Genomic DNA, 27,233 nt, shown 5'->3' with positions numbered 1-27,233 from the left:
ATTGAATTAACACCTGAAGAGAGAAAATGCTAAGGTAGCTCAGAAGAGGGCAAAGTGAGGATGGGAAATTTCCAAGTGAGCTGTTTCTCAGAACCATATAATGAAGTTTTCTGTTGCTCATATCTGGCAAAAATGTGATGAGCAGAGGACCAGTCCTTCTCTTGTCTCATCCCCAAAGTCTCCTCCAGCCCTCAAATGAACAATCAGCTATTTTGTGAAAATTCTGCAATGGTATATGCAGGGGGAAGAGTTTTCACATGATTCACATATACAATCTTTTTTTGTAAGAATTAGAACAAATAGGGCAGCATTGTGGCATAGTGGGTAAAGCATCCACCTGCGACACTGACATCCCATATGGGCTCTGGCTCAAATCCCAACTATTCCACTTCCTATCCAGCTCCATACTAATGGCACCTGGGGAAGCAGCACTAGATGGCCCAAATATTTAGGCCCCTGCACCCATGTGAGACACCCTGATGAAGCTCCTGGCCCCTGGCTTTGGCTTTGCTCAGCACTGGATATTGTGGCTATCTGGGGAATAAACCAGAGGATTCATTCATTCATTCGTTCATTCTCTCTCTCTCTCTAGCTCTGACTTTCAAATAAATAAATAAATAAATAGTTAAATAACATAAATAGATGAATAAACAGAATTAAAACAAATAAATCTGTCAATTTAGACCCCAGATATTAGCATAGGAAACAATTGCAAAACTAGGCTAATGAGGAAGGGTTGTTTTTTGTTTCGGTTTTTAGAAGGAGAGTTATTTCAAATAATCTTTTCTTCAAAAGGAGGAGAGAGAGAGCCCAATATGGAAAACATTTAAACAGAACTTTCCTGGAAAGACAGAGACCAGAGACAGAGGTAGAGGTAGAGGTAGAGACAGAGCTAGAGCTAGAGATGAAAGAGATAGAGATAGAGATAGGGATAGAGATAGGGATAGAGGTGGATTGCATTCAGAGACCAGCTTGCTTACTAATATCTTTTAATCTCACAGTGCAAAAACACAGTGTGAAAACTGCTGGGCCAGGCTAATCCTGCTATTTGTAAGCAAAAGATCTACACCTCAGACAGGTGACTTGTCTTACATCACATAGCCAGGAGAAGGATTGGGCTCAATCATATGATGCCATAATATTCTTTCTTATTATTTTTCTCATTATTTTATGGAAATAGTAAGACCACACTCCAAGTGATTTAACTAACATTTCACTGACCATGATAAAAGAATGAGCATTTTTTTCCCTTAAAGATTGTTGCTGTATCACCTGTTTTACCTTCTAACATGATTATGTTCTTTCCAGTGGTTGTAGGACCATGATTCCCACTCAGAATGTTATCAAGTTTAATTGGACTCACTTTAAAAATACTAATGGAGATAGCCCCTAGTCCTAAGTTAAAAGCTACACAAGTGCTGAATCTCTCATTCTTATTATAGTTTCAACTCTAGCTTAATTGGGTTGTTGTGGCCATATGTGAGCCTTCTCTCCTAAAAGTAGACAGACTGTCAGACTATCTGCTACAGCAAGTCTAGAAGAGTTAATAGGAAATAGATTAAAAAGAAGGAAACTTTCTATAGGTAGATCTTATAAATTTGGTACCTGATTAGACAAAAGTGCAAGGAATAAAAAAGGATCAAATTGTAATGCCATTAACTGAAAATAGCGACCCTTGCAGAAATAGCAAACTTAGGTAACAAGACAATAATGGTGTATGTGGTATAGGCAACACATTCAAAGGAACTGTTGATCATATATTTTGGAATAAAAGAGTAGAATTCAGGAAGGAGGTCAGGTTGGCAGCTTTAGCAACAGAGGTTAGGTTTTACTGCAGCCTGGTATTACCTTCAGGGAATGCTCAGAGATCTGTCAGAAAATATGCTTAAAGGGGAGCATTGTGAAAAAAAAAAAAAAAAAAGTAAATCTAATCAAAGGAAGAGGATGGGATTGTAGCTTTTTTTTTTTTTTTTTAAAGATTTATTTTATTTATTTGAAAGACAGAGTTACAGAGAGAGGTCAAGACAGAGAGAGAGGTCTTCCATCTGCTGGTTCACTCCCCAGATGTCCACAATGGCCGGAGCTGCGCTGATCCGAAGCCAGGAGCCAGGTGCTTCTTCCCAGTCTCCCACGTGGGTGCAGGGGCCCAAGCACTTGGGCCATCTTCTACTGCTTTCCCAGGCCATAGCAGAGAGCTGGATTGGAAGAGGAGCAGCCGAGACTAGAACTGGTGCCCATATGGGATGCCAGCGCTTCAGGCCAGGGCTTTAACCCACTGTGCCACAGCGCCGGCCCCAGGGGATTGTAGCTTTGGAAGTGCAGAGCAGAACTGTAAGATCGTGTTTGCTATGCACCAGAACATTCAGGAAAATCTTCTTGAAGTGAGATGGGGAAAGGTGAAACAGTTTGATCCTTTCTTCCAGAAGGTGGTGGAAAGCTGGTTCCAGAGTGATGGCAGAGAGGGGTGAGGAAAGAAAGTTCTGGGTTCCTTAGAGGCCCAGGCAGGAGGATATCTGGGAAGGGTAATCTCCAAAAAGGACCAACAGAGAGTGCTCAGGAAGGTAACAAAATCCAAGACAATCAAATATTTGCTAGGGGCCTCACTTAATGCTATTTTTCTGTAGCACAGAGGAAATAGCTGGGAAAGGGGTAGCTGTATTATTCTGGGCTCATCTGGATCCGTGTCTAATAAAGTAGGCTTCTAGATTGGTCAGAGCCACAGTCCAGGTGCTGAATCAGGGCCAGCAAGATGCTTTTAGAACTTGTCTTTGAACATAGCTTCGAAGCTCCAGCTTTTAGTTTTTAATGCTTGTAAGTACAAATGAGCGTTAGATCAGTAAAGAGACATAAATAGAGCTAACCTCTCAAAAGGAACTAAGTAGATTGATAAATGAGATCATTCAGTCAAATGGACATTAGGACTTCACCTCTAATTCTAGTCACCAGAAATGTTTGGCTGTAAGTCAGAGCTTTGGCAAACCTCAAGAGGCCTATTTAAAAGACCTTAACCAGTACCTGGGGATAGCTTGAAGTACCAGGAGGACTTGGGATGTTACTTTAGGAAGTTTATTAAAGATTATATGAGTCAATATATGTCAGGTCTTATGACAAGGCCTGGCATACCATAGACAATCAATAGCTCTCTAAGTGTTAGTTACCACTGCTAATATTACTTCGCTACTTTCTCGAGTTTAAGAAATAGCATTTTCATTCAGCTGCAGGAATAGAAGAAAAATGTCAGAGGAAGGAACATTTTTCCTCACTTAGTTAACCCTGAGTTTTTGAAAGATGAAAATGTGAGGATCAGAGAGAGAACGTGAAACATCCAAGACCACACAATTAGTGGGAAGATGGGAATTTATGTCAGTTTTTAGCTCTCTGTATCTTGACACGGTATGTTCCTTTGCATGTTGTGAAGCTGTTATGAGTGTTTTGCACTCATAAAATGAATGCGCTGTTTAGTTGTAATTGAGCCATTTCTGGCTATGACGCATTATGGTAGACCTGTTGCCAGAGTAAGTAATGACAGGGAATTAGAAATGGGGTTTGAATGCAAAGAGAAGATAGAATCTCAGTCCTAGAGAAACTTCTCCTTTCATCTTTGAGACAGAAGAGCAGCACAAATTTACACGGCATTTGTTAACATGATAAATATGAGTATCTGCTTATACCTTGTATAGTTCAGACAGGGAATCAAAGTATTATGTTACTGCATTTTGTAAGGTTTTTTCAGCAAAACTAAATACCAAAAGAATCACAGTATTAGCATAGTATTCCAACTAGTGGCATTTTGTGGTTGTTTTGTGTGTACGAATGGAGGAAGCTGAGGAAATAAAAACTGGTACTATACACTATTAATTGCAGAGTGTAAATCCAATGATAATTTGAAAAACAAAGGTATATTAATATATTTATGCATATGATATTTCAAATGTGTATAATATAAATGAAAAAGGTGGTTTGAAGAATAATTCAATGAAAATTTAAAATACAACTATGCTGCCACATTAGGTACATATAGGCTCTACATAAGAACACTATCATCAATCTGAATAAAATGTGTACAATTTTGAGAAAATTGCACCCAAATAAAAGTGAGAAATAAATGAGTGCTTATTAAGTTGAAAAGAGGTTATTAAGAAAACAATCTGGGAAAAGAAATTATGAAATTGTTATGCTTCAAGAATGTGTATTTGGTGCCGACACTGTGGGGCAGCAGGTAAAACCATCATCTGTAGTGCCCGTATCCCATATGGGCAGCTGTTCAAGTCCTGGTTGCTCCACTTCTGATCCAGCTGCCTGCTAATGTGCCTGGGAAAGCAGCAGAAGCTCAAGTAGTTGGGCCCCTGCACCCACGTGGGTGACCCAAATGAACCTCCTGGTTCCTGGGTTTGGATTGGCCCAACTCTGGATGTTGCAGCCATTTGGGAAGTGAATCAGTAGATGGAAGATTTCTCTCTCTTTGCCTCTGCTTCTTCCTCTCTATAACTCTACCTTTCAAACAAATAGATAAATATTAAAAAAAGAATATATAATTGATAAGTTTCTAGTTTTAGTTGACTTGAAAGCATGCAGGAACATTTTACTGTAATCTTTGTTATTTCCGGAAGATAGCTCTCATTATTTCAATTCCATTTGACATGTGTCACAAAATGTTTTTAAATGCCCTTTCTCATGATTTAGACACAAAAAAACTGAGGGTTAATGAAAATAATAACAAAAAGTGGAGTTTTGCAAATATAATTCAACAATTTACTGTAAAACACACTTTGTTTCTGGATTTCCTCCTCTTGTTCTTTTGGGATTTATCTTTCATTTCCTTCTGGCAAATGTTTTATTAAACAGATAAATTACGAATGTTTATACTGCAGAAATTTTCCAGATGATGCTGTGATGCTCCTAGGAATTCTGTTATATTCTTCTTATCCAAGGCTCTAAACTTAAAAATTGGCCATGGAGAAAGCTTGGCCACAGGTTGGTAGAATAATCCATCAAGAAGGACAGCATGGATCTTTACAGATTCCAAAAGGGAAATAAGACTAGAGACACGGTTGTGTTAAAACATTTAAAGGGCCAGTACACATATATTTTGTATTTGAATATACCATTTTGAATAACCACAACTCCTGGGATGAGAGAAAATAAAAAACATAGCAACCGAATTAGAGCTATAAGAGTAAGCCTTCATGGCCTTATGAGAAATGGTAGGAATTTTATATAATCATCATTATTTTTCACATTAACTACCTGGAATTAGTTCCTACTTCAGAATTTTAATCTGATAGAGTACTCTCATTAGATATTGGGTTATATATATAGTTGCGCATACTGCACAATCAATACTGCAATGACTCTATGCCAAGTCATTTGAAACACTTTCCTATCAACAATCTGTAGACCTTCAACATTTGGATATAATATCTTGTTAAATGGGTAAATTACGGGTGTTTATACTGCAGAAATTTTCCAGACAATGCTGTAATTCCAGATTTCTTATTATATAAAACTCCAAACTTAAAAACTGGCCTTGGAGAAGCCTTGGACATAGGGTTGGTGGAATAATTTATGTTGCTATTTATAAATGTGAGAAAGTTTTTTTTTTTTAAAGATTTATTTATTTATTTATTTGACAGGTAGAGTTACAGTCAGCGAGAAAGAGGGACAGAGAAAAAGGTCTTCTTTCAGTTGGTTCACTCCCCAAATGGCCACAATGGACAGAGCTACACCGATCTGAAACCAGGAACCAGGTACCCCCTCCAGGTCTCCCATGTGGGTGCAGGGGCCCAAGCACTTGGGTCATCCTCCACTGCCCTCCCGGGCCACAGCAGAGAGCTGGACTGGAAGAGAGGCAACCAGGTCTTGAACCAGGCGCCCATATGAGATGCCGGCACCGCAGGTGGAGGATTAACCTAGTGCGCCACAGCACTGGCCCCCTGTGAGAAAGTTTTAAATTTTTTTTTTTTTTTTTTTTTTTTGGACAGGCAGAGTTAGAGAGAGAGACAGAGAGAAAGGTCTTCCTTCTGTTGGTTCAACCCCCAAATGGCCACTATAGCCAGCGCACTGTGCCGATCCAAAGCCAGGAGCCAGGTGCTTCCTCCTGGTCTCCCATGCGGGTGCAGGGCCCAAGGACTTGGGCCATCCTCCACTGCCTTCCCAGGCCATAGCAGAGAGCTGGCCTGGAAGAGGAGCAACCGGAACAGAATCCAGCGCCCCAACCAGGACTAGAACCTGGGATACCGGCACCGCAGGCGGAAGATTAGCCTAGTGAACCGCAGCGCTGGCCAAGTTTTAAATCTTAATTGCTTTTATTGTAGTATTAAAAAATCTTTCACAAAATAAAATCCTTCACAAAATAAAACATAAGAATTTCTCTTCTGTCTTAAGTATACACATGTACTTTAGCCTGAATGCCTTATGAATTCAGGCGCAAAAGGGACATGGTGAAATAAGCGTAGACTCAATTGAGGACTTTGGAAATTATTTGTATAGAAACTTAGGAACTGTCAAATATCAATTCTGAAGGAATTTACTTATCTGCTCTGATTTTATTTTGTTTAAATTATTTATGTTTCTTTTCATTTTATTTAAAGGTCAGAGAGACAGAGACACACGCAGAGAGATCTCCCCTCTGCTGCTTAACTCTTTAAATACCAGTAACAGCAGAGGCAGGACCAGGCTGAAGCTAATAGCCTGGACTCAATCTGGGCATTCCACATGGGTGGCAGGGACCCAGCTACTTGAGCTATCATCCATTGCAATCCCAGGGTACACATTAGCAGGAAGCTAGAATCTGAAGCAGAGCTAGGATTTGAACCCAGGCGCTATGATATGGAATATCAGTGTCCCAAGTAGAATCCTAACTGCTATGCCAAATGCCAATTTTCTTTCTATTAAACATGTCAAATGAACATCAACAAATGAATTTGCTACCTAAATCTTCAAGGCATTTTCCCAACAAGCCAAACTCTATTCCTTTTCCTTTATCTATGAAAGAAAGAAACTCTACGAATCACCCCTTATTTGTAAGCAGCTTGGTCTCTGTTTTGGTGGACAGCATGCTTTTAAAAGGCAGACTGGAGTTCATTTTACTGAATGTTTGACAGTTAGCTATTTGGTGTGACTCGTTCTCCTTCATTTTCTGCTCTGGGTAATTCTGGGCATGTCTACTTCCTGGACTAGATTATATAAAGGCAGGAACTTCATTATATTCCTTATTATACTGTTTAGTTGTTTGACACAATACCTTGTACACAATGGAGATTTGATGCATGTTTTCCAAATAAGTCACCAAACAAATAATAAGAAAATGTAATATCCATGATGTTATCAGTAAAATTTTCTCTAGAGAATCAATATTGTATAATGAGAAGAGCTCAAATAAGTTTATGATATCTGTTAACAACAGAAACCTTGCAGGGTTGTTATGTGATTTAAGTGACACAATAAAGAAGCTTAATGTTATTTTCATATTAGCCAAACTATGAAGGGCACAGCCAGGCTAATAAATTTGTTTTCATTGGTTCTTATGTTGTACTTAACACTTAAAATACAATTTTTTTGATTTGCAGCAAACAGTATTTTCAAAAATTTTAAATTAATTGTTCTAGTTTATATACTATGAGCGAAACAATTCATAATGATATGCAATGGAACTCTGGCATATAAAACCACACATATTATATAAATTATTTTAACTGCCTTCTAATCAAGGTGCATTTTTTGAAAAAAATCTTATCCTACAAAATATTATATAATTCTAAGCAATAATTAATTTGAACATGTAGAATTCCATGGTTACCATCACCCTCCACCCACAAATTTCTGGTGTTTTCAATTTTCAACCAGCAAATAATATATAAAAATACATTAAGTTCTTGGCATTCATGGAAATTGCTTTAGTGAAATTCCAAATACCTTACGTTTATTTTTTAAGGTTCCAACAGTTAACTTAAAAACATTACTTACTTTTTTGGGGAGTGGAGAGAGAGAGAGAGAGCGAGAGAGAGAGAGAGATGGATTTAGAGAGCTCCCACCCACTGGTTCATGGCTCAAATGCCTTCAAGGTTGAGTAGAAGTCAGGAGCCAGGAACTCAATCCAAGTGTCCTGTGTGAATGACAGGAATCTAACTGGTCCATAGCTTCTGCTTCCTAAGGTATGCATTGGCAGGAAGCTGGAGTCAGGAGCTGAAGCCAGGAATCAAACTCAAGTAATCCAATATAGAATGCAAGCATCTTCACCACTAGGCTAAATGCTTGCTCCCTCAACACTTAATTTTAACTGCGAAAAAAAATTTTAACTCTACTTTTTTACAGTTTTTTAAGGTAAAATTTCTAAAAATTCAATAATCTACCCCCCCCTTTTTTTTTTTAATTCATTCGGGTCAGCTCTTTGGCGCAGTGGGTTAAAGCCCCAGCCTGCAGCATCGGTATCCCATATGGGTGAGGAATCTAGTCCCGTCTGCTCCACTTCCCATCCAGCTCTCTGCTATGGCCTGGGAAAGCAATGGAAGATGGCCCAAGTCCTCAGGCCCCTGCACCTAGGTGGAAGACCTGGAAGAAAGCTCTTGGCTTCAGATCGGTGCAACTCCGGCCATTGCAGCCAACTGGGGAGTAAACCAGTGGATGGAAGACCTCTCTCTCTCTCTCTCTCTCTCTCTCTGCCTCTCCTCTCTGTGTAACTCAGACTTTCAAATAAATCAAGCAATCTTTTTAAAAAAAGTATTTACTTATTTAAAGAGCAGAGCAACAGAAAGAGAGGAGGGAGGGGGTGAGGGCGAGGCAAGGGCTCTTCCATTTGCTGGTTCACTCTCCGAATGGACTCAACTGCCAGTGCTGGGCCAGGCCGAAGCCAGGAGTAGGAGTTTCCTCCAGGTCTCTCACACGGGTGGCAGGGGCCCAAACACTTGGGCTATCTTTGGCTGCTTTCCCAGGCCATTTGTAGGGATCTGGATTGGAAGTTGAGCAGGCAGTACTCTAATCAGAGCCCGTATGGGATGCCGGTGCTGTAGAAAGCAGCTTAACTTGCTGGCCTCTGTCTTTTAAAGATTGTTTTTCTCTCCCTTCCAACCCAAATGAAGCTGTAGGCTATGACTTCTTGCTTCTGACAATGTACATGGATCAAAAGGTTGTCCCCTTGATGGTCAAGAAAAATAAGTAAAAGATTCAGTTGTGAAATATATCTTATGAGGAAAAGGCGTGACTTTATAGAATGGATTTTGTGAAAGTAATTATGGTTTCTTGGGATGGACCTCTAATGTAATAGTTGACACTGCTTGGGACACCCATACCCTATGTCAGAGTGCCTGGTTTGAGTCCCAGCTCCTCTGCTGCAGATCCAGCTTCCTGCTAATTCACTTCCTGGGAGGTGTGCTTGGGTCACTGACACCCATGTTGAAGACCTGGATTGAGTTCCCAGCTCCTGCTTTGGCTTGGTCTGAGCTTGGCTGTGGCAGACATTTGGGGAGTGAAGCAGTGGATGGGGACCTTTCTCTATCTCTCTGCCTTTCAAATGGAATAAAAATTAAAAGACAAATTATGATTTCTCAGAAGCATTTTGCTTGTTTCCTAGTTTATGTTTTTCTTCCTGGTAGCTGAGGCTGTGGAGTAAATGAGCTCTACCTAAGTCAGATAATTCTGCTAGCAGCTAAACACACATCTACTGGCCATTAAAGGAGCCATGAAACTTCATTCAGACAAGGATGTTGGGAGCCACTGATTCAGTGATTGATTACTGGAGCAGCAGAATGAGCCATCCACGATGCATCATTTAGATGTCTGGGACTGCAGTCTTACCTCTCACAGTATGAGCCTTGGAAGCTGTATCCCATCACCTCCTCTCACCCCCATGTTCCTCCTCTCTCCAAACCATCCCTGTATTCAAATTCAAGTCCTTGAGAAGCTTTTTTAAATCTTCAGTTTTCTTTCTTTGTGATTAACACATGAACCCGGGATCTTCCTCTCCTATATATGGCAGTCCCTCTCACAGGTGTTCTTTCTACCTGTTTACCGATTTACCCTCTTCTCTTCTCTGCTAAAGGAACTCCTGCCCCACTAGAGACACACTCCCTTTTCTCTATTCCTTTTAGCCTCAATCTCCATACTCCTCAGTGTTCCCTGCCACTCAAGATCTCCCCTTCCCCACTCACTTGCTGACTTACTGGATGGGCTAAGAACAGAAGGGACCAGCACCTTGCATTTTTTTTTTTTTTTCTGGTGAATGACCACCTCCTCTGATTCCCAAGAAAAATCCTCTTATATCAACCACTTAATTCTCTTAACATCATCATAATGTCCATTAATTGCATAACAAATCAATTACTTTATTTGTTCTCTAATGGGTCTGGATAATTCATCTGTCTTCCAAAGCTATGAGCTTCCTGAGAGCACACGACTTCTGTCTCATCTATTATGAGGCTTCTGACACTAATGACACTATGACACTAATCAAGATGTGCATGGAGTTGCCAGCAGGACTCAAACCTCATGATTTTGGTGGAAATAATGGTATTGGAGCCAAATAACAATTAACTAAAAAAAAGCATGATAATAACTCTGCTAACAGTTCATGTATTCTTTGATAGACTTATTTGTTGAGAGTGGTTTCTTGAACTTTCTGTATGAATTTTAAGATTCAGGTGAAAAAAAATCTGGTTTGTTGAATTATTATCTTATTGATTTTTCTAGTTTGCTGTTTTAGAGATATAGCCATAGACCAGGAGTATGCTTTGAATTACAAATTTCTAAACACTTAAAATGATGGTACAGTAGAAGTGACTGTAAAAGTATCTTCAATTATTTTTATATCTACATGTCTCATATTAGAGAAACTCTATTTTGATAATTTATAAAATGTGGATATCATGAACTAATTCTCCATATGTGATTTAGTTTTTCTTTTCCTGCCAAAGTTAGGCTTGTGCTTGAGGAAGGAAGTGGGTTAAAAAGGGAGGAAGGGCTGACTACCCTAACATAATGGAACACAATATACTTAGAAGTGAGCATTAGGCTATAACTATCAACCACGTTGTTATATATCAAGTACAATATATTATTTTTGTCTGGTCTATTCATGTTTTCAGTTGCATAACTATAATTAATAGATTTTCTGTATTCAGATATATTTTGAATTGTATGAAGTATAAGCAATTAGGATAGATTTTTTTTTTTTTAAGAAAAACAGGACACAGCCAGCACTGCAGGTAAAGCTGCTGCCTGCAGTGCCTGCATCCCATATGGGTGCTAGTTCTAGTCCTGGCTGCTCCACTTCTGATCCAGCTTCCTGTTATGGCCTGGAAGAGCAATAAGAGATGGCCCAAGTCCTGGGGCCCCTGCACCAACATGGGAGACCTGGAAGAAGCTCAATGCTCCTGGCTTTGGATCAGCCCAGTTCCAGGCGTTGTGGCCGTTTGGGGGAATGAAACAGTGGATGGAAGACCTCTCTCTCTCTGCCTCTGCCTCTCTGTAACTCTGCCTCTCAAATAAATAAATAAATAAATAAATCTTAAAAAAAGCAGGACATAACAAAATGCACCTAATTGTTGTTAAACTAACAAAATAGCCATCTCAAAAATAGTTCAATATTGGCAAATTCAATCTAATATTAAAAAATTATCTTTCTCTCCCTTTTTGATTCTATCAGTTAGTATTAGCAGATACTTGGAGAAAGATCCAACATGGGAAGTGGGATACACAGCAGACTCATAGGATGGCAGATGTCCTAAACAACACTCTGGCCTCAGAATCAGCCCTCAAGGCATTCAGATCTGGCTGAAGAGCCCATGAGAGTATAGCAGGCATGGAAAGCCAAGACACTCTGGCAAAAAAAAAAAAAAGACCTAAATGAATGATCTCTGTGAGTGAGATCCCAGTGGAAAGAACGGGGCCATCAAAGAAGGAGGTACCCTTCTCCGAAGGGAGGAGAGAACTTCCACTTTGACTATGACCCTATCGGAATAAGATCAAAGTCAGCGAACTCTAAAGGCTTCCATAGCCCTGGCAACTCATGACTAGAGCCTAGGGAGATTACTGACGCCATGAACAGGAGTGTCAAATTGTTAAATCAGCAACAGGAGTCACTGTGTACTTACACCCCATGTGGGATCTGTCCCTAATGTGTCGTCTAAAGCCAAGTGATGCTATAACTAGTACTGAAACAGTATTTTTATACTTTGCGTTTCTGTGTGGGCACAAACTGATGAGGTCTTTACTAATTATATACTGAAGTGATCTTCTGTATATAAAGAGAATTGGAAATGAAAAAAAAAAAACAACCTGGTGTTAAAATGGAAATGGCATAGAAAATTAATTAATTTGAAAAAAAATTATGTAGGATCTCTGTCTTTAATGTGCTGTACATTGCTATTTAATGCTATAATTAGTAATCCAATGGTAGTTTTTTCACTTTATGTTGCTATATGGGCAAAATGTTGAAATCTTTACCTAATATATACTAAACTGATCTTCTGTATACAAAGGGAATTGAAAATGAATCTTTACATGAATGGAAGGGGAAAGGGAGCGGGAAAGGGGAGGGTTGCGGGCGGGAGGGAAGTTATGGGAGGGGGAAAGCCATTGTAACCCATAAGCTATACTTTGGAAATTTATATTCATTAAATAAAAGTTTAATAAAAAAAATTATCCACGTGCTTTCAATTTTTTTTTCTATCATTCTACATAATATAACTTTAAAGAATCTGGTGAGGCCATGAAAGATCAGTTCTCCCAGCATTGTGCTCTTTCCATGTGTCACACTGTCTTAAAACAAACTGGCACAGTAAGTCACTTGAATATGTTTATTAATTATGGTGTGTCCTGGGAAAATGAACAGTGAAATAACAGAAAAATCATGTGAGTGTGTTTTAACTATCACCATCCTAACTTAATGCACACATCTACATGTAATTCAAATACCATTCTAATAACAAAACAGAATAGAGAATAGTGGGTAAAAAGAGAGCAAAAACCATAGAACACTGCTGTGGCATAGCGGGTAAAGCTGCCGCCTGCAGTACTGGCATCCATACCCATTTTTTTTCCCTTTTCCTTTATTTTCAAGGTTGTACATTGCCATTAAGCTTTGTAAGTAAACATACTCCAGTGAGAACACATAATACAGATCTATTAAATAATAGATCACTCAATGTAATTAACCCATTTTCCCCAGTGTTCTTTAAACTAAGAACCTCAAGTGTTATAGAAAAAGTAAAAATGTATCCTGCTCTTTGAATATCTGACACTGCAAAAATTTCAGTTCAGAATTAGTCATTCTTATTTCTTTCAGGAAGTAGAATTGGCCACTTGTACTTTTTTAACTAGTATGAATGATACCATAAATATAATAAGTTACTTACGATCTTTGTGCTTTCCTGCTTTCCCCCTCTTTTTGTCAAAAAATGGATTTTGACTTCATTGTACTAGACAAACATGAGTCTATAGCAAAAAATAATATTCATCCTTGATGGTCATTCCTGGAGAGGAGAGACAACTAGGTGCAGCTCTTCTGTGGTATATTTGGTTTTTAACTGACTAGGCTTTAATTCCTTCCTCTGTTTGCATTAAGAATCCATTCCTCTGTATACTTTGCTATTGTAATCCCAGGGATAAGAAATCTAAACTCTTTTGACTCCATCTACAATGGTTTTAGAATTTCACAGCCAGAAAATAGCACTCTATTTTGTATCTAGTAAATAGACACTATTTCCTTATTTTTCCATTTTTAAGATAGATATAGACAGATTTTATATATATTATATATATATACATATAGTTTTGTTATGATATAAACATTTCTTTTCTGAATCTGAGCAGTATGAAGGCAACCCCCAATCTTGTCTGAAGCTATGGGATACTTCTCTATCCAGGTTAGCATTCTAATTGGAGATTTGAGATTCACTGACTATATATTTATTCAGACTCTGAGATTCAAAATCATTTCTTTGCAATCCAGTATAGAAAAATTTAACTAGCAGTTTCCTTTGCTAATTAGCAAAGGGATTATATTGTTATTAATTAATTATATGGGAATTATAATATTCCTGGCTATCTTTTATGACAATCCAAGAATTATCAAACAGTTGAAGTTTTGAGCAGATATAATATAATATAATATAATATAACATAATATAAACTACAGTTCATTTTATACATAACGAATTAGAGGCCCAAAGGCATGATGTAAAGGCTCAAGGTTAAAGGGCTAGTTAGACTATCCAAAAATGTAGCTTTCATAATAAAGTGGTAAGGAATTTAATCTTGTTTCATTGTTCTGATTCAAAATACTAATTGCTGTCTTTGTCTCCTGTCTGCATGGAAAAACCTCAGGCCTGCTGGATGATTTTTCTACTGTGATAGTGCCAGCAGTGGAGCAGAATTTTTTTTTTTTTTTGTAATAAACTGTTTAACAACTTGAGTAGCTGACCATGATTTTTTGTTTGTTTGTTTGTTTTTTTGACAGGCAGAGTTAGACAGAGAGAGACAGACAGAAAGGTCTTCCTTTTCCATTGGTTCACCCTCCAGTGGATGCGCTGATCTGAAGCCAGGAGCCAGGCTCTTCTTCCTGGTCTCCCATGCGGGTGCAGAGCCCAAGCACTTGGGCCATCCTCCACTGCACTCCCGGGCCACAGCAGAGAGCTGGCCTGGAAGAGGAGCAACCGGGACAGAATCTGGCACCCCGAATGGGACTAGAACCCGGGGTGCTGGTGCCACAGGCGGAGGATTAGCCAAGTGAGCCGCGACGCCAGCATGATCTTAACAGTTACTTTACAACACTTCTGAGAAGAGAATATGAAAGTGATTTTGTTAAATACTTATATTGGGCTACACAGGATTTCTACTTTTCTAGGACTTTCTGAGACAGTTCAGTAAATAGCAGATAGAAGCTCTCTGAGGGGACTTTAGATTCTTAGAACTGCATTTGTATAGATGAACTAAGGTTCTTTTCCCAATGTTCTGCTTTCCCGGGGCCTCTAAATCTTCAATATATTATGTGAAGCCACTTATAACTACTAGAAATGGCCATATATTGGCAATTCCAGGTAGTCTTACCTTTTCATATAGTGGGACATTTCTAGGATCATAGATCCAAAGAGCCATAGAAATTTTTAGGATCACAGGTCAAAATATTGAATCTTAACTATAATGATAATGGTGAAGAACCTTTCCCTGTAATGTAAGGAATGATCAAGGACCTCTTACTAGTAAATGGGAAGTGAATTTAAAGAGAGGAAGGACAAAGAAAGCAAAATGGATAAAGTTATGCTTAGCACTTTTTTGGGGGGGGAGGAAGGGAGGAGAGGTGAGGGAACAGGGTAACAGGGATAAGGAGGGGGACTGGAGGGATATAGGGATGGGGCTGGGAGGGGTAAAGGAGTATGGGGAGCTCCCAAGACTCTGCCAGGCACTTGCTTAACTGTTTACTGGAGTGATCCTTATGTGATATGCATAGCTTTAAGGTACAAAAGTCTTTTTTTTTTTTCACCAGAAAATACATTTTGAAAAGTCTCTTTATATGCAGCTCAACTTTTTCTTATCTGGGCAAAGTGAGAAGAAAGACATATAACACATGTTTCACAGCATTCACATGTATTGTTGAGAAATTAACTATGGATCTGCCTTTCTTCTTCATCTAAAGTTATACAAATACTTTACTTGGATACATTTTAATTATTACTTTTACTTGATAACTATGCACAGATACATACATACATATAAACACATATATAATCTCAGTTCTTCTTATATTATCAAGTCATTCCATGTAATTGAATAAAAGTATGCAGAACACGTATCATGTATCAAATACTGTGTCAGGTACTAGGTATGGGATTCTATCAGATTGTATTGTTTCTAAATTGCTTGTCAAACCCAGTACAATGAAGGCAAATAAAAAAAAATGTAAGAAGGGCTCATTTTCAATCACACAATTCAAGTCATTTAATTTGATACCATGGTTACTGGTTCATGTCAGTGTTGGCAGTTGCATGCATTGTTTTTATCAGTCTTACCTGAAGAATCTTATCACCAGGCTGTAGTAAGTTGGATGCTGGCCCATCAGGCTGAACCCTAGTAACAAAGATACCCTATAAGTCAGAAGTAACAGAGGTTAGGATTCTATTAACCAACAACTAGGTCTATTAATACAAAATTTAATTCATATTAAAATAATAAAAGATAGATTAAAAACAGTTTATACATGTAAGCTTCAAGATTACCATTATATTTTAAGCAAGGCACCATTCTTCTAGACAGGTTTAAGAAAAGCAATGTGTTCTATTGTAAAAAAAGAGCCCATTTTGTTTTTAAAGTGTTATTATGATTTACAAATGGATCTTGCAGCATAGTCAATATTTTTTAATAAATAATTTGGAATATGATATTGAATCATCTTCTGTATGAGTTCTAAATTTGTCTGAAGTTACTCTATATTAAAATGTCTCCCATGGGACCAACACCGTGGTATAGAGGGTAAAAGATACTGCCTGTGATGCCAGCATCCTATACAGGCACCAGTTCTAGTCCTGCTGGTCCACTTCTGATCCAGCTCCCTCTAAGGCACCTGGGGAAGCAGAGAAGGTGGCCTAAGTGCTTGGGCCCTCCACCCATGATGAATCTCCTGGCTTCTGACTTTGGCCTGGCCCAACATGGCTGCTGCAACCATCTGGGGAGTTAACCAGTAGATGGAAGGTCTGTGACTTTGACTGTCAAATAAATAAGTAAATCTTTAAAAAGACTCGTATTTGAGGAGTTATAAATTCAATCTATACTTTAAAACCTTAACTAGAAATAGATATATATGTATTACTGAGAATTTTAATATTAAATATGTAAGAGAAAATTAAATATAAGAAAACTGCAACATATATTTAAATAAAGTTTATGTCTACATAGTTACAAAATCCCTGGGCAAATTAATCTAATTTATTAAAAAGTCATTAACTTTGTTGGTGATATATAAAATAGCAAACATTAATTGATTGCCAACCACATATTGAGCCTGGATTTTATGATATACAGAGATATACAGAATACAGTTTCTGGCTTCAGTGAGCTCACAATCTAATGGAAGAGAACTAAAGACAAACATTATAAAACAGTATGACAAATTTATGATCGATAGCAACTTGTAAAGAATTTGTACGAGTTTAAACTTGGTAAGAATGGAAAATATTTGGCAATAAAATATACTGAATCACTGATACTTGCTACAGCATGGATGAACCTTGAAATCATTATACTAAATGAAAGAAGCTAGTCACAAAAGGCTTCATATTCTGTGAATCCATATATATGAAATGTCAAGAATAGGCAAATGCATAGAAGCAGAAAATAGATTAGTTTGCCTGAGGCTGGGGTATAACCATGTGTATAAAGCTTCTTTTTGAAGTAATAAAAGTGTTATGAAATTAGAGTATGATGGTAGCACAACTCTGAATATACAAAAACCACTCGATTGTACTCTCATGCTTTGAAACAATGAATTTTAAAGTATGTGAATTAATGTCAACATAGCTGTTATTTTAAATTCTAAAGAATTATTCATAAAATATAAGATAATATTTTAATATCCTTGCCTGATATTTAGAAAATCATGTCATTTTCTAATCTGTAAACTTAGTGAGTTTTACTTAAACCCATAGCTTTGTGTATGTGTGCACATATCTATGTAAATGCCTTAACGAACTGACCCAAATTAAACTACTTCTCACATTTTTCTTCAGCATGTCACATCTTTATGAAATTTATACACTTAGGATTTTTGAATGATTTTTATTCTGATTGTAATATTTTCTCTCCCATTTAAAATGAAGCTATGGATAGGCATCAGGATTTCTAAGTCATTGCCAACTTTTAACCTAGTAATTAGATTTATAGAACTTATCTTAAGGAAATTATTGGACAGATTTGCAATGCACATGTACTAATGCATTCATCATAGTATTTATAATAACAAAAATTTAAAAGCTATACTTAAATGTTTAATAACAAGGCAATGACTAAAGAAATTAAGGTAAAAAGGGCCGGTGCTGTACCCTGGTAGGTACAGCCTCTAGCACCAGCATCCCACATAAGCGCCAATTTGAGCCCTGGCTGCTCCACTTCTAATCCAGTTCCCTGCTGATGGCCTGGGAAAGCAGTAGAAGATGGCTTGCTTCCCTGCACCCACATGGGAGACCCAGAAGAAGCTCCTGTCTCCTGGCTTCGGATTGGCCCAGCTCCCGCCTTTGCGGCCATTTGGGGTGTGAACCAGTGATTGGAAGACCTCTCTCCATATCTCTCCCTCTGTCTCTCTGTAACTCTGCCTCTCAAATAAATAAATAAATCTTAATAAAAAAGAAATTGAGGTGAATCCATATAATATAATGATGTGCTGTTATTAAAAATGAAGTCCTAGATGACTGATATAGAAGTACATGAATGTTTTGTGACACGAGTGGGTTGCACACTACATGTGGTCTGATAATATTTTTGCTGAAATACATTTATATGTATATTTGTGTGGGAAAATATATGGAAAGATATCATCTATACATTAACAGTGTAATACTAGGTAATGAGACATCAGATGTTTTTGGCTTATATGTGTTTTGTTATTTTCTACTATAATTATGCACTATCTTTAGCATTAAGAAAATTATTCAAACTTAAACAATTTTAGGTTAATGAAGGTAATGTTAGAAGTGATGCTTTAACAGCTTGGGCCAATTCAATTATACAGATGGTCAATTCAGAAAAAAGAAGAAAAAAAAAGAAAACTGGTTTAGAAAAGGACTGACAAACAAGACACAATTAATAATGTACCATATCACTGAATGACACTGGTTGTGACAAAAAATAGAGCCTCCTCAGTACTTTTCACACTGGACACATAGTTCTCAAACCACAGTAATTCAGGAGGCTCTGTATGTGACTAGTCCCTCCAGCAGTCCCCCTCTTTGCTATTATGGTTCTCTGTGCAGTAGGCAAATGATGCTATTACCCAACATAGGTGACTACATCTCTGGTTGCTGGAGGGGAACTTGTTTTGACTATTATTTTGTCATAATGCTATTCAGTTAATTTTGCTTTCCCTTCTTCAATTCATTGTTAAGGAACACTTTTAATAATGTTTATATGAACTCAGACCACAGGAGCTTAATTATGACCATCATATCTGCAGGGAAGAACTAGCAACACTCTACAAACTGACCACTGAAAGTATACAAACGTGATACCTTGTGGCAGGTGTGTAATTTCATCCATTACATGGCTCTGCAGGATCCAACTGCTGTTCTGAAATTTACTCTTCTGATAATCTGAGTCTCCCAAAAACACTTCTTTTTTATTATTATATATTTTTATTATATATTTTCAATCAATACATTTCATTAACTAGGAAATTGCTACTGCCCATTCTGTAGATACCCTATCAGCCAGCATACTGCACATTCTTGGAAGGAAATAGCAATGAATGTAACATTTGATAATAGTCTGTGGCATTCATTCTGTGAAGGTAGAGTGTTTCCCTAAGGAGTACCTACAAAGGAGAGTGCCCTAATTTTTTTTTAATCATATCTTTGTACAAAACCACTGCTGTATGAAAGAAGCCAAATAAATCTGAACTCATTTTGGGGTCTTTGTTATGATGAATATCGATGAGAAATATGAAAACTTTAACACTGTTTTGAAAAAGTTCATTGTAGTCATGTGTTTCCCTTTCAGCAATTTATTTTATTCTTATTTTTTTATTTTTTGACAGGCAGAGTTAGAGAGAGAGAGAGAGAGAGAGAGACAGAGAGAACGGTCTTCCTTTTTCCATTGGTTCACTGCGCAAGTGGCCGCTACAGCTGGTGTGTTGTGGCTGGCGCACTGCGCTGATCCAAAACCAGGAGCCAGGTGCTTCCTCCTGGTCTCCCATGTGGGTGCAGGGCCCAAGCACTTGGGCCATCCTCCACTGCCTTCCTGGGCCACAGCAGAGAGCTGGACTGGAAGAGGAGCAACTGGGACAGAACCGGCACCCCAACTGGGATTAGAACCTGGGGTGCCGGCGCCGCAGGTGGAGGATTAGCTCAGTGTGCCGCGGTGCCGGCCTATTTTATTCTGAGAAGTAAAAGAGTACTTTGTCACTGATGACGGAATTTGGTAGGGATTCATCAGACTATTTTGCTCTGAAAATTAGAGCAGTAGCTCCCTACTGTTTGGATAAAAGTTATCTCCGAACTTCCAGACAACAAGAAGGCATTTTCTGAGTATTAAAGATCGAAGTAATGACATCTTATCAATCTTAGAACTTTGCTGGCAAGATTTAATATAGGTTCAGTTTCTTACAACATTTGGTAGAATTCTAAAAGTGGGACATGCTATTATGCAATATATTCAAAACTAATGAAACAGCCTGTAGACCTAAGGTTCTAAATTATCTTGCTCAAGGATGGGCAGTATATGAGTAACTCTCTTTTTCAGTGAGGCAGTATATATTAGTTTTCTGCTGTTGTAACAAGTTATCACAGACTTGGTGTAGTGACACATCACAAATGTATTATCCTATAATTTTGTAGGTTAGAAGGCCAGTGTAGGTCTCACTGGACTAAAACAAATGTGTTGGCAGGGCTGCATTCTAGTGTGGAATCTCTAGGAGAGAATTGATTTCCCTCCTTTCCTACTTTCAAAGAAATATCCATATTCCTTGGTTCATGTTTCTCTTCTTCCACCTTCAAAGCCAGCAATGGTGCATCTCTCTGATCAGTTTTCTGTTGTTGTGTCTCCCCCTGACCACAGCTGGAAAAGAGTCTCCATTTACCAAGAAAAAATGATTTGAGAGGCAGAAAGACTGAAAAGGAGACCGAGAGAAGAAGAGCAAGCAAGCTCTCATCAGCTGGCCCACTCTCTTAAATGCCAGTGATAGCTAGGAAGTTGAAGCCAGGAGTTGGCAACTCAATCCTGTTCTCCCGGATCGGGGGCAGGGACACAATTTGAACTCTCACTAGCGTCTCCTAGGATCTGTATTAGCAGGAAGCTGGAATCAGGATCTGGATCAGGGAATTGAAGCCAGGTTCTTTGATGTGAAATGTGCGTGTCCCAACTGGTTATTTAATCTCTAGGCCAAATGCCTGCCTTGGATTCTCTGCTTTTAGGATTATGTGATTACTTTGGACCCACAGGATGATCTTCTTACAAGGTCTTTAAGTTCATCATACTGCAAGGTCCCTTCTGCTGTGTAATATGACAACCACAGATTCTGGGAATGACATGTGGCCATACTCAAGGAACCATTTTTCTATCTACTATACTGTATAAGCAGTGGTTAAGATAATAGCTCTAGAGTTAGTCTGTGTTTACCATTTATGAATTGATGACTTTGTACAAATTAATTTTTGTGTACTTAACTTTTCCTTATCCTTAAAATGGGTATAAAAATCAGACATACTAAACATGTTGGTTTAAGTCAGTAAATATCAGATATTTAGAATCATAAATAGCATTCAGTATAGTGTCAATAAATGTTACTTTATTCATTGAAAGTCTGAAAGTTAAGTTATAATTCATGTTCTTTTACCCAGCGAGAGTTTTTGAGTCTCTAGCTGTCCCAGATTTATTGTCAGGAAAGTATTCCTTCCTCTCAGTTTGGAGTATATGGAAAGGCCAACCCTGACCATCTTTCTCTTGAATTCCAAATAGCATCTCTTGTTTAGGGAAGGGGATGGATAGATGACTGGTAATCCCCTCCTGCCTCTTCTGTGGTTTCCTGGTGGTGGCTTACTCTGATAATGGCTTCAATTATTATTCACTCTGGGTAGTGGACATGGGTTCCCTCTGCAGGACTTTCTAATGGTTCTTAATATCTTGCAGAGGCTATGTCTTTTGGAAACATCACATTGGGAGAATTACCTCTTGATAGTAATGGCTCCTAGAATCTACTCTAGTTAGTGGCTTATATCATCTCTTTTTTTGTGTGTGTGTGTTCTTCTAATTCCTTTCACCTCATGAGCAGCTCTCAGGTTCCTCAGAGGCTAGAAAGCACAGAAGTATCCACGGTACCATTCCAATAGGTGTCTCTCAATAGAGCAACATCATAGCTGCTCTCAGCGCCTTTCAAAAGAATGTAAATCTTTGCTTTCCTCAAACATCATTTGTATGTACTTAAGATAGTCACACACACCATGGACTCATGCATCCCAGAGGGACCACTGTAAGTTTGAACCAAAGCTAATCCAGAGAGAGCTGGTTAGATGCTCCACATAGACATGGCCTGTTGCCATTTAATCTTTATGCTCAATTTTTTTTTTTTTTTTTGCACAGGCAGAGTGGATAGTGAGAGAGAGAGACAGAAAGAAAGGTCTTCCTTTTTGCAATTGGTTCACTCTCCAATGGCCGCTGCGGCTGGCGCATCTCACTGATCCGAAGGCAGGAGCCAGGTGCTTCTCCTGGTCTCCCATGCGGGTGCAGGGCCCAAGAACTTGGGCCATCCTCCACTGCCTTCCCGGGCCATAGCAGAGAGCTGGCCTGGAAGAGGGGCAACCGGGATAGAATCTGGCACCCTAACCAGGACTAGAACCCGGTGTGCCGGCGCCGCAAGGCGGAGGATTAGCCTGTTAAGCCAAGGTGCCGGCCTTTTATGCTCAATTTTAAAACCAGTGTTACATAAACCACAGATATTTACTCTAGGGGCTAACGTTGTGTTGCAGCAGGTTAAGCTGCTGCCTGTGAAGCCAGCATCCCATATGGGCATTTGTTCAAGTCCTGGCTTCTCTACTTCCAATCCAGTTCCCTGATAATGTGCCTGGTAAAGCAGCAAAAGATGGCCCAAGCAGCTGGGCCCCTGTCACCCATATGGTAGACCAGGATTGAGTTCTAGGCTCCTGGCTTTGGCCTGGCCAAGCCCTGACCATTGCCATCATTTGGGAGAGTGAACCAGGTGATGGAAGATCCTCTCTCTCTTCCCCACCTCTCTTCCTCTGTGTGTGTCTCCTTCTTTTTGTAATTCTGCCTTTTGAATAAATAAATAAATCTTTTAAAAAGATAATGTAAATGGATATTCTAAAAATATCCATAATGGTCTCAGAAAAAGTTTTGATTTTCTCAAGAATTTTTAAAAAGGATGAGTTTGGGAGGTTTCTCAAAGTAGTAAGACCTGACCTGGCCCCACTGTTAGCCTAGCCTCTACACCTCCGGACATAAACCATGAGGGATTCAGAAAGTTCGTTTATGAGTCCAACATTTAACATTCTAACTTTACAGGAGAAACAAACTTTATATGGCTTTTTAATGATGAAGGTGAACATCTGTGACAGTCTCAATGTATTCACAAAAATAGAACTTATCTTAAGGGACCTGCAACTTCAATTTTGAAATACTCTTTTCTTTAAAATTCTGAGAAGTCTTGGCTCTAGCTGATGCTGAGAAATTGGCTTCTAGGGAGACTGCATCTCAAATAAAAATTGTATGCTCTTGCAATGACAATTCCAAATACATTGGTTAAATATTATGGAATACAGTATTTAATGCTTTCATATGATGACAAAGAAGGCCTCTAGAGGGGAAAACAACAAACAGAGCCATAGATTCAAAAGCTCTTGAGAGGAAATTCTTTTTCCCACCAAATGTGGCAAATATTAATTTTTTTAATGAAGTGGGCAATGTGAATATGAATCTGTATTATAGCTTATAGAAACAACATTAAATTTACCTAACAGACTATATTTACTTAGAGCCCATGAGTACTAGAAGATTTGACACATTGAGGATAAAGGTATTATCAATAGTGTTACTTTATGAATCAAGTGTGATGATAAAATATTTTAAGGCTACTTGCTATCCATCAAATTATAGCCTTTGAGCAATTTGCTATCTTAGTAACTGTAGTTACAAGCAGTAAGACGAGATTTATTCTATGGTCATTAGAATCAACAAGAAGGGAAGGCTGTGAGAAAGGAGATAAAGAAGGAGGGACACTGGCAAGCTGAATGTGCTACTTCAATCTGTGACTGAATTTTTATTTATGAAACAGTATAATGTAAAAAAAATGAATAGAATGGAGAATTGATTTAGGAATCCAGAAAATTTGAGACATTGATATAAATTAAAATTTACAACTGACCAAGTCTTCTAAAACTTTCAGCAAAATCGTATGTTTTTAGGAATTTCAGGGTAGGTAGGAAGCTGCCGCTGGGGACGCTCATATCCCATATCAGAGTGCCTCGGTTTGAGTCCTGCCTCTACTTCCACCATATTAGCTTCCTGCTAATGTGCAGCAGGTCATGGCTCAAGTAGTTGGTTCCCTGCTATCCACAGGAGAGACCCAGATGGAGTTCCTAGCTCCTGGTTATGTCTTTGGTTTGATTCAGGCCATACCATTGTTGGTGTTTGGGGAGTGAGCCAGTGGACCGCATCCAGATTCTCTCTCTCTCTCTCTCTCTCTGTCTCTCAAGGGCTTTCAAATAAATAAACATATTTTAAAAACCTTGAAACATTTATCTTTTAATAAAGTAAACACTAAAGTGGAATTCATTGCATTTGGAAAAGAATCTATTCATAATGTTTTGGAACAACAAGGAGACTAATGAAATCTATAGAAATGGTTAAAAGATTACAAATATCTTAGTGGTAATATAATAGAATGCAATATCCCAGCCAAAGAAATACACATTGCAGAGTCTTTGGACTTACATAATTTTTTAAGTCACTATAAAAGTTTTATATTTACCCCCAAATAGTTTTCAAGATACTGTTCCTATATGATTTGTTAAAAATGTTCCCAGGTTAAGAAATTTATTCCCTTTTGTCTGAGATTGCTTTCAGAAATGATAGACTGACTACTAGAATATTTTTTATAGTTTGATGCTGATCATTGTAGTTGTTCTTTTTGGAGAATTTGAATGTAAGTGCTAAAATTCTGTTTGGTTTAGATTACTTTGTAATTATATTTTAAATTTTACTAATTACTCCTGTGTCCCCATGATTATCTAACAATTGTTTAATCAGACATCTGTGAGAGTGACTGAAAGGACATTTGCATCCTGTTTTTTCTGGGTGAAATTCTTGAGCTTAAAAAAAAGACTTTTCTTTTGCTTAATTACATTTTCTTTTAAAAGTCAATGATTGAGGCCAGAGTTGTGGCATAGCTAGTAAAGCTGCTGCTTGCAATGCCAGCATCCCATATGGGCGCTGGTTCAACTTTCGGCTGCTCCACTTCTGATCCAGCTCTATGCAATGGCCTGAGAAAGCAGTAGAAGATGGCCCAAGTCCTTGGGCCCCTGTACCTGCATGGGAGACCCGGAAGAAGCTCCTGGCTCCTGGCTTCAGATCAGCTCAGCTCTGGCCATTGTGGTCATTTGGGGAGTGAACCAGTGGATGGAAGACCTCTGTCTCTCTCTTTCTCTCTCTCTCTGCCTCTCCTTCTCTCTCTGTATAACTCTGACCTTCAAATAATTGAATAAATCTTTAAAAAAAAAGTCAATAATCATACTTGTTCACTGACTGTCTTTCTGGTCTATTTGGGAAAAAGAAATGTCTTCCAAGTATTTATTTTATGAATTATTTAAATTCTGTACTTGAGATCCAACTGGTGGTGAGTATTTGGATTGCTGAATCTTCTTTAGTTTACTGACTCTGTCAGAGCCTTAGTGGTTTTCCCCTCAGCTTCAGAAATACCATAAAACGGTGGAAAGTATGAAAAACAGGAGTGGGTAACTGTAGGTGGGCTGTGGAGTCTCTTTCCTGGCTATTCCTAAAATAGTACCTGTAATCAAGTTTCTGATTATCATCCCTGCAGGCTCCCTCAAATTCCTTTAAATTGTATACATTTTGACATGATTTGCACAATTACAAAATTATTAATTGAAAAGTGAAGAATTTAAACTGTTTTTTGTCACTTTTGCTAACAATGATTCTGAAGTGAAATTGTTTTGTTGTAAACTATGCTCTAACTATGATTCTTACAGACTCAGTAAGTTTTATTTGACAGTTAACACATTTTTGTATAGGCAGACCATGTTGGAAATATTTCTTAGATATGGTTGGTAGAAGGTCAAAAAGTATGGGGACAAATGCCTAGGAGCCAGAATTCTTGATACACTGCTAAGAGTAACTCCTGGATCAGGGCTTTACATAGGCAGTGTGGGGTAGAGTGAGGGAAGGAAGAGTTTAGTGTCTACATTTATTTGTAATTTTACAGTAATAGCTTTTTCAAAATTTATTTGTTACCAGTCTAATTTTTAGAAAAGATATATTTTAAAGTAATCACAGATCATTAAAATTATAGTGGTAATACATAGGTGAAATGATCATTTTTCCACTGAATTATTGTTTACAGCCATTGTCTATATTCCCACTAAACTAAGGCCTTTTTGATTTTCATTAAACCTCTAATTTGGTGAAGCATTAATTCTTTTTTACAATAATAAAACTTTAAAATACGTTATCTCAAAAACTAAAAAAAGAAAGAAAGGGAGAAGAAAGGAGGTGGAAGAGAGGGGACAGGAAGGGAGGAAGGGAATATCACATTTTTAGGTTTTTACCTATAAACTATATTGGATATGTAAAACATTAACAATTTTAAAAAATCTTAAAAAAACAAAAAAGATGTGTTTGTTTATTTATTTGAAAGAAAGAATGACAGAGAAAGAGAAGGAGAGACTGAGAAGAGAGAGAGAGAGAGTCTATCTGCTGTTTCACTCCCTATATGCCCACAAAAGCTGAGGCTGAGCCAGGAACATCATCTGTGTCACTCATGTGGGTGGCAGGAACCCAGGTACTTGGGGCAGCATCTGCTGCCTCTCGGGTGCACTAACAGGAAGTTGGATCAGAAAAGGAGTAGCTGGGACTTCAACTAGCATTCTGATATGGGATGGGAGCATCAAAAGTGTAGGTTTAACTTGCTGTATAATTTTTAAGAATATAGGTTAAAAATGAAAGGATATTGCAGTTGTGCACATTTAAAACTAAGAACGTATTTAAAGGAGGGAGGATTATGTTGCTCAGGGTAAATGCATTGAGATTGCCATGCGGCTGACGAGTGAAGGGAAGCAGTCCACATCCAGCAGAGCTAGCAGAAGGAAAAGTGGTTCTTGATACTCATTGTCTCTCTGACCACCCTCACTTTACAGCTCAAAGACACTTTCATGGAACTGAAGGTACTTTAGATGGTGTTTGTAAGTCATACAAAACTGAACAGATCATTCTTGTGATACAAGCCCAGGTCCTCCAGGAACTTGTCATTCTTTGTCACGGTAGAGCCACTCTTTGACAAAGAAGGGATAGAG

The 27,233-nt window shown here is 38.3% G+C and overlaps 1 protein-coding gene across 1 annotated transcript in view; it reads right to left on the bottom strand.

Annotated features, from left to right (window-relative positions):
- Positions 1-27,233, bottom strand: part of LRRC7 (leucine rich repeat containing 7) — a 594,815-nt gene that overhangs the window by 2,858 nt on the left and 564,724 nt on the right. The window contains exon 26 of the mRNA XM_062193395.1: positions 16,002-16,076. Coding sequence (XP_062049379.1) covers positions 16,002-16,076 — 75 coding nt within the window. The remainder of the gene's footprint in view (positions 1-16,001; positions 16,077-27,233) is intronic.

Source organism: Lepus europaeus, chromosome 5 (genome assembly GCF_033115175.1).
Source record: "Lepus europaeus isolate LE1 chromosome 5, mLepTim1.pri, whole genome shotgun sequence".
NCBI classification, from domain to species: domain Eukaryota; kingdom Metazoa; phylum Chordata; class Mammalia; order Lagomorpha; family Leporidae; genus Lepus; species Lepus europaeus.
The sequence above is the reverse complement of the archived record's forward strand: the minus strand, read 5'-3'. Positions and strand labels throughout refer to the sequence as shown.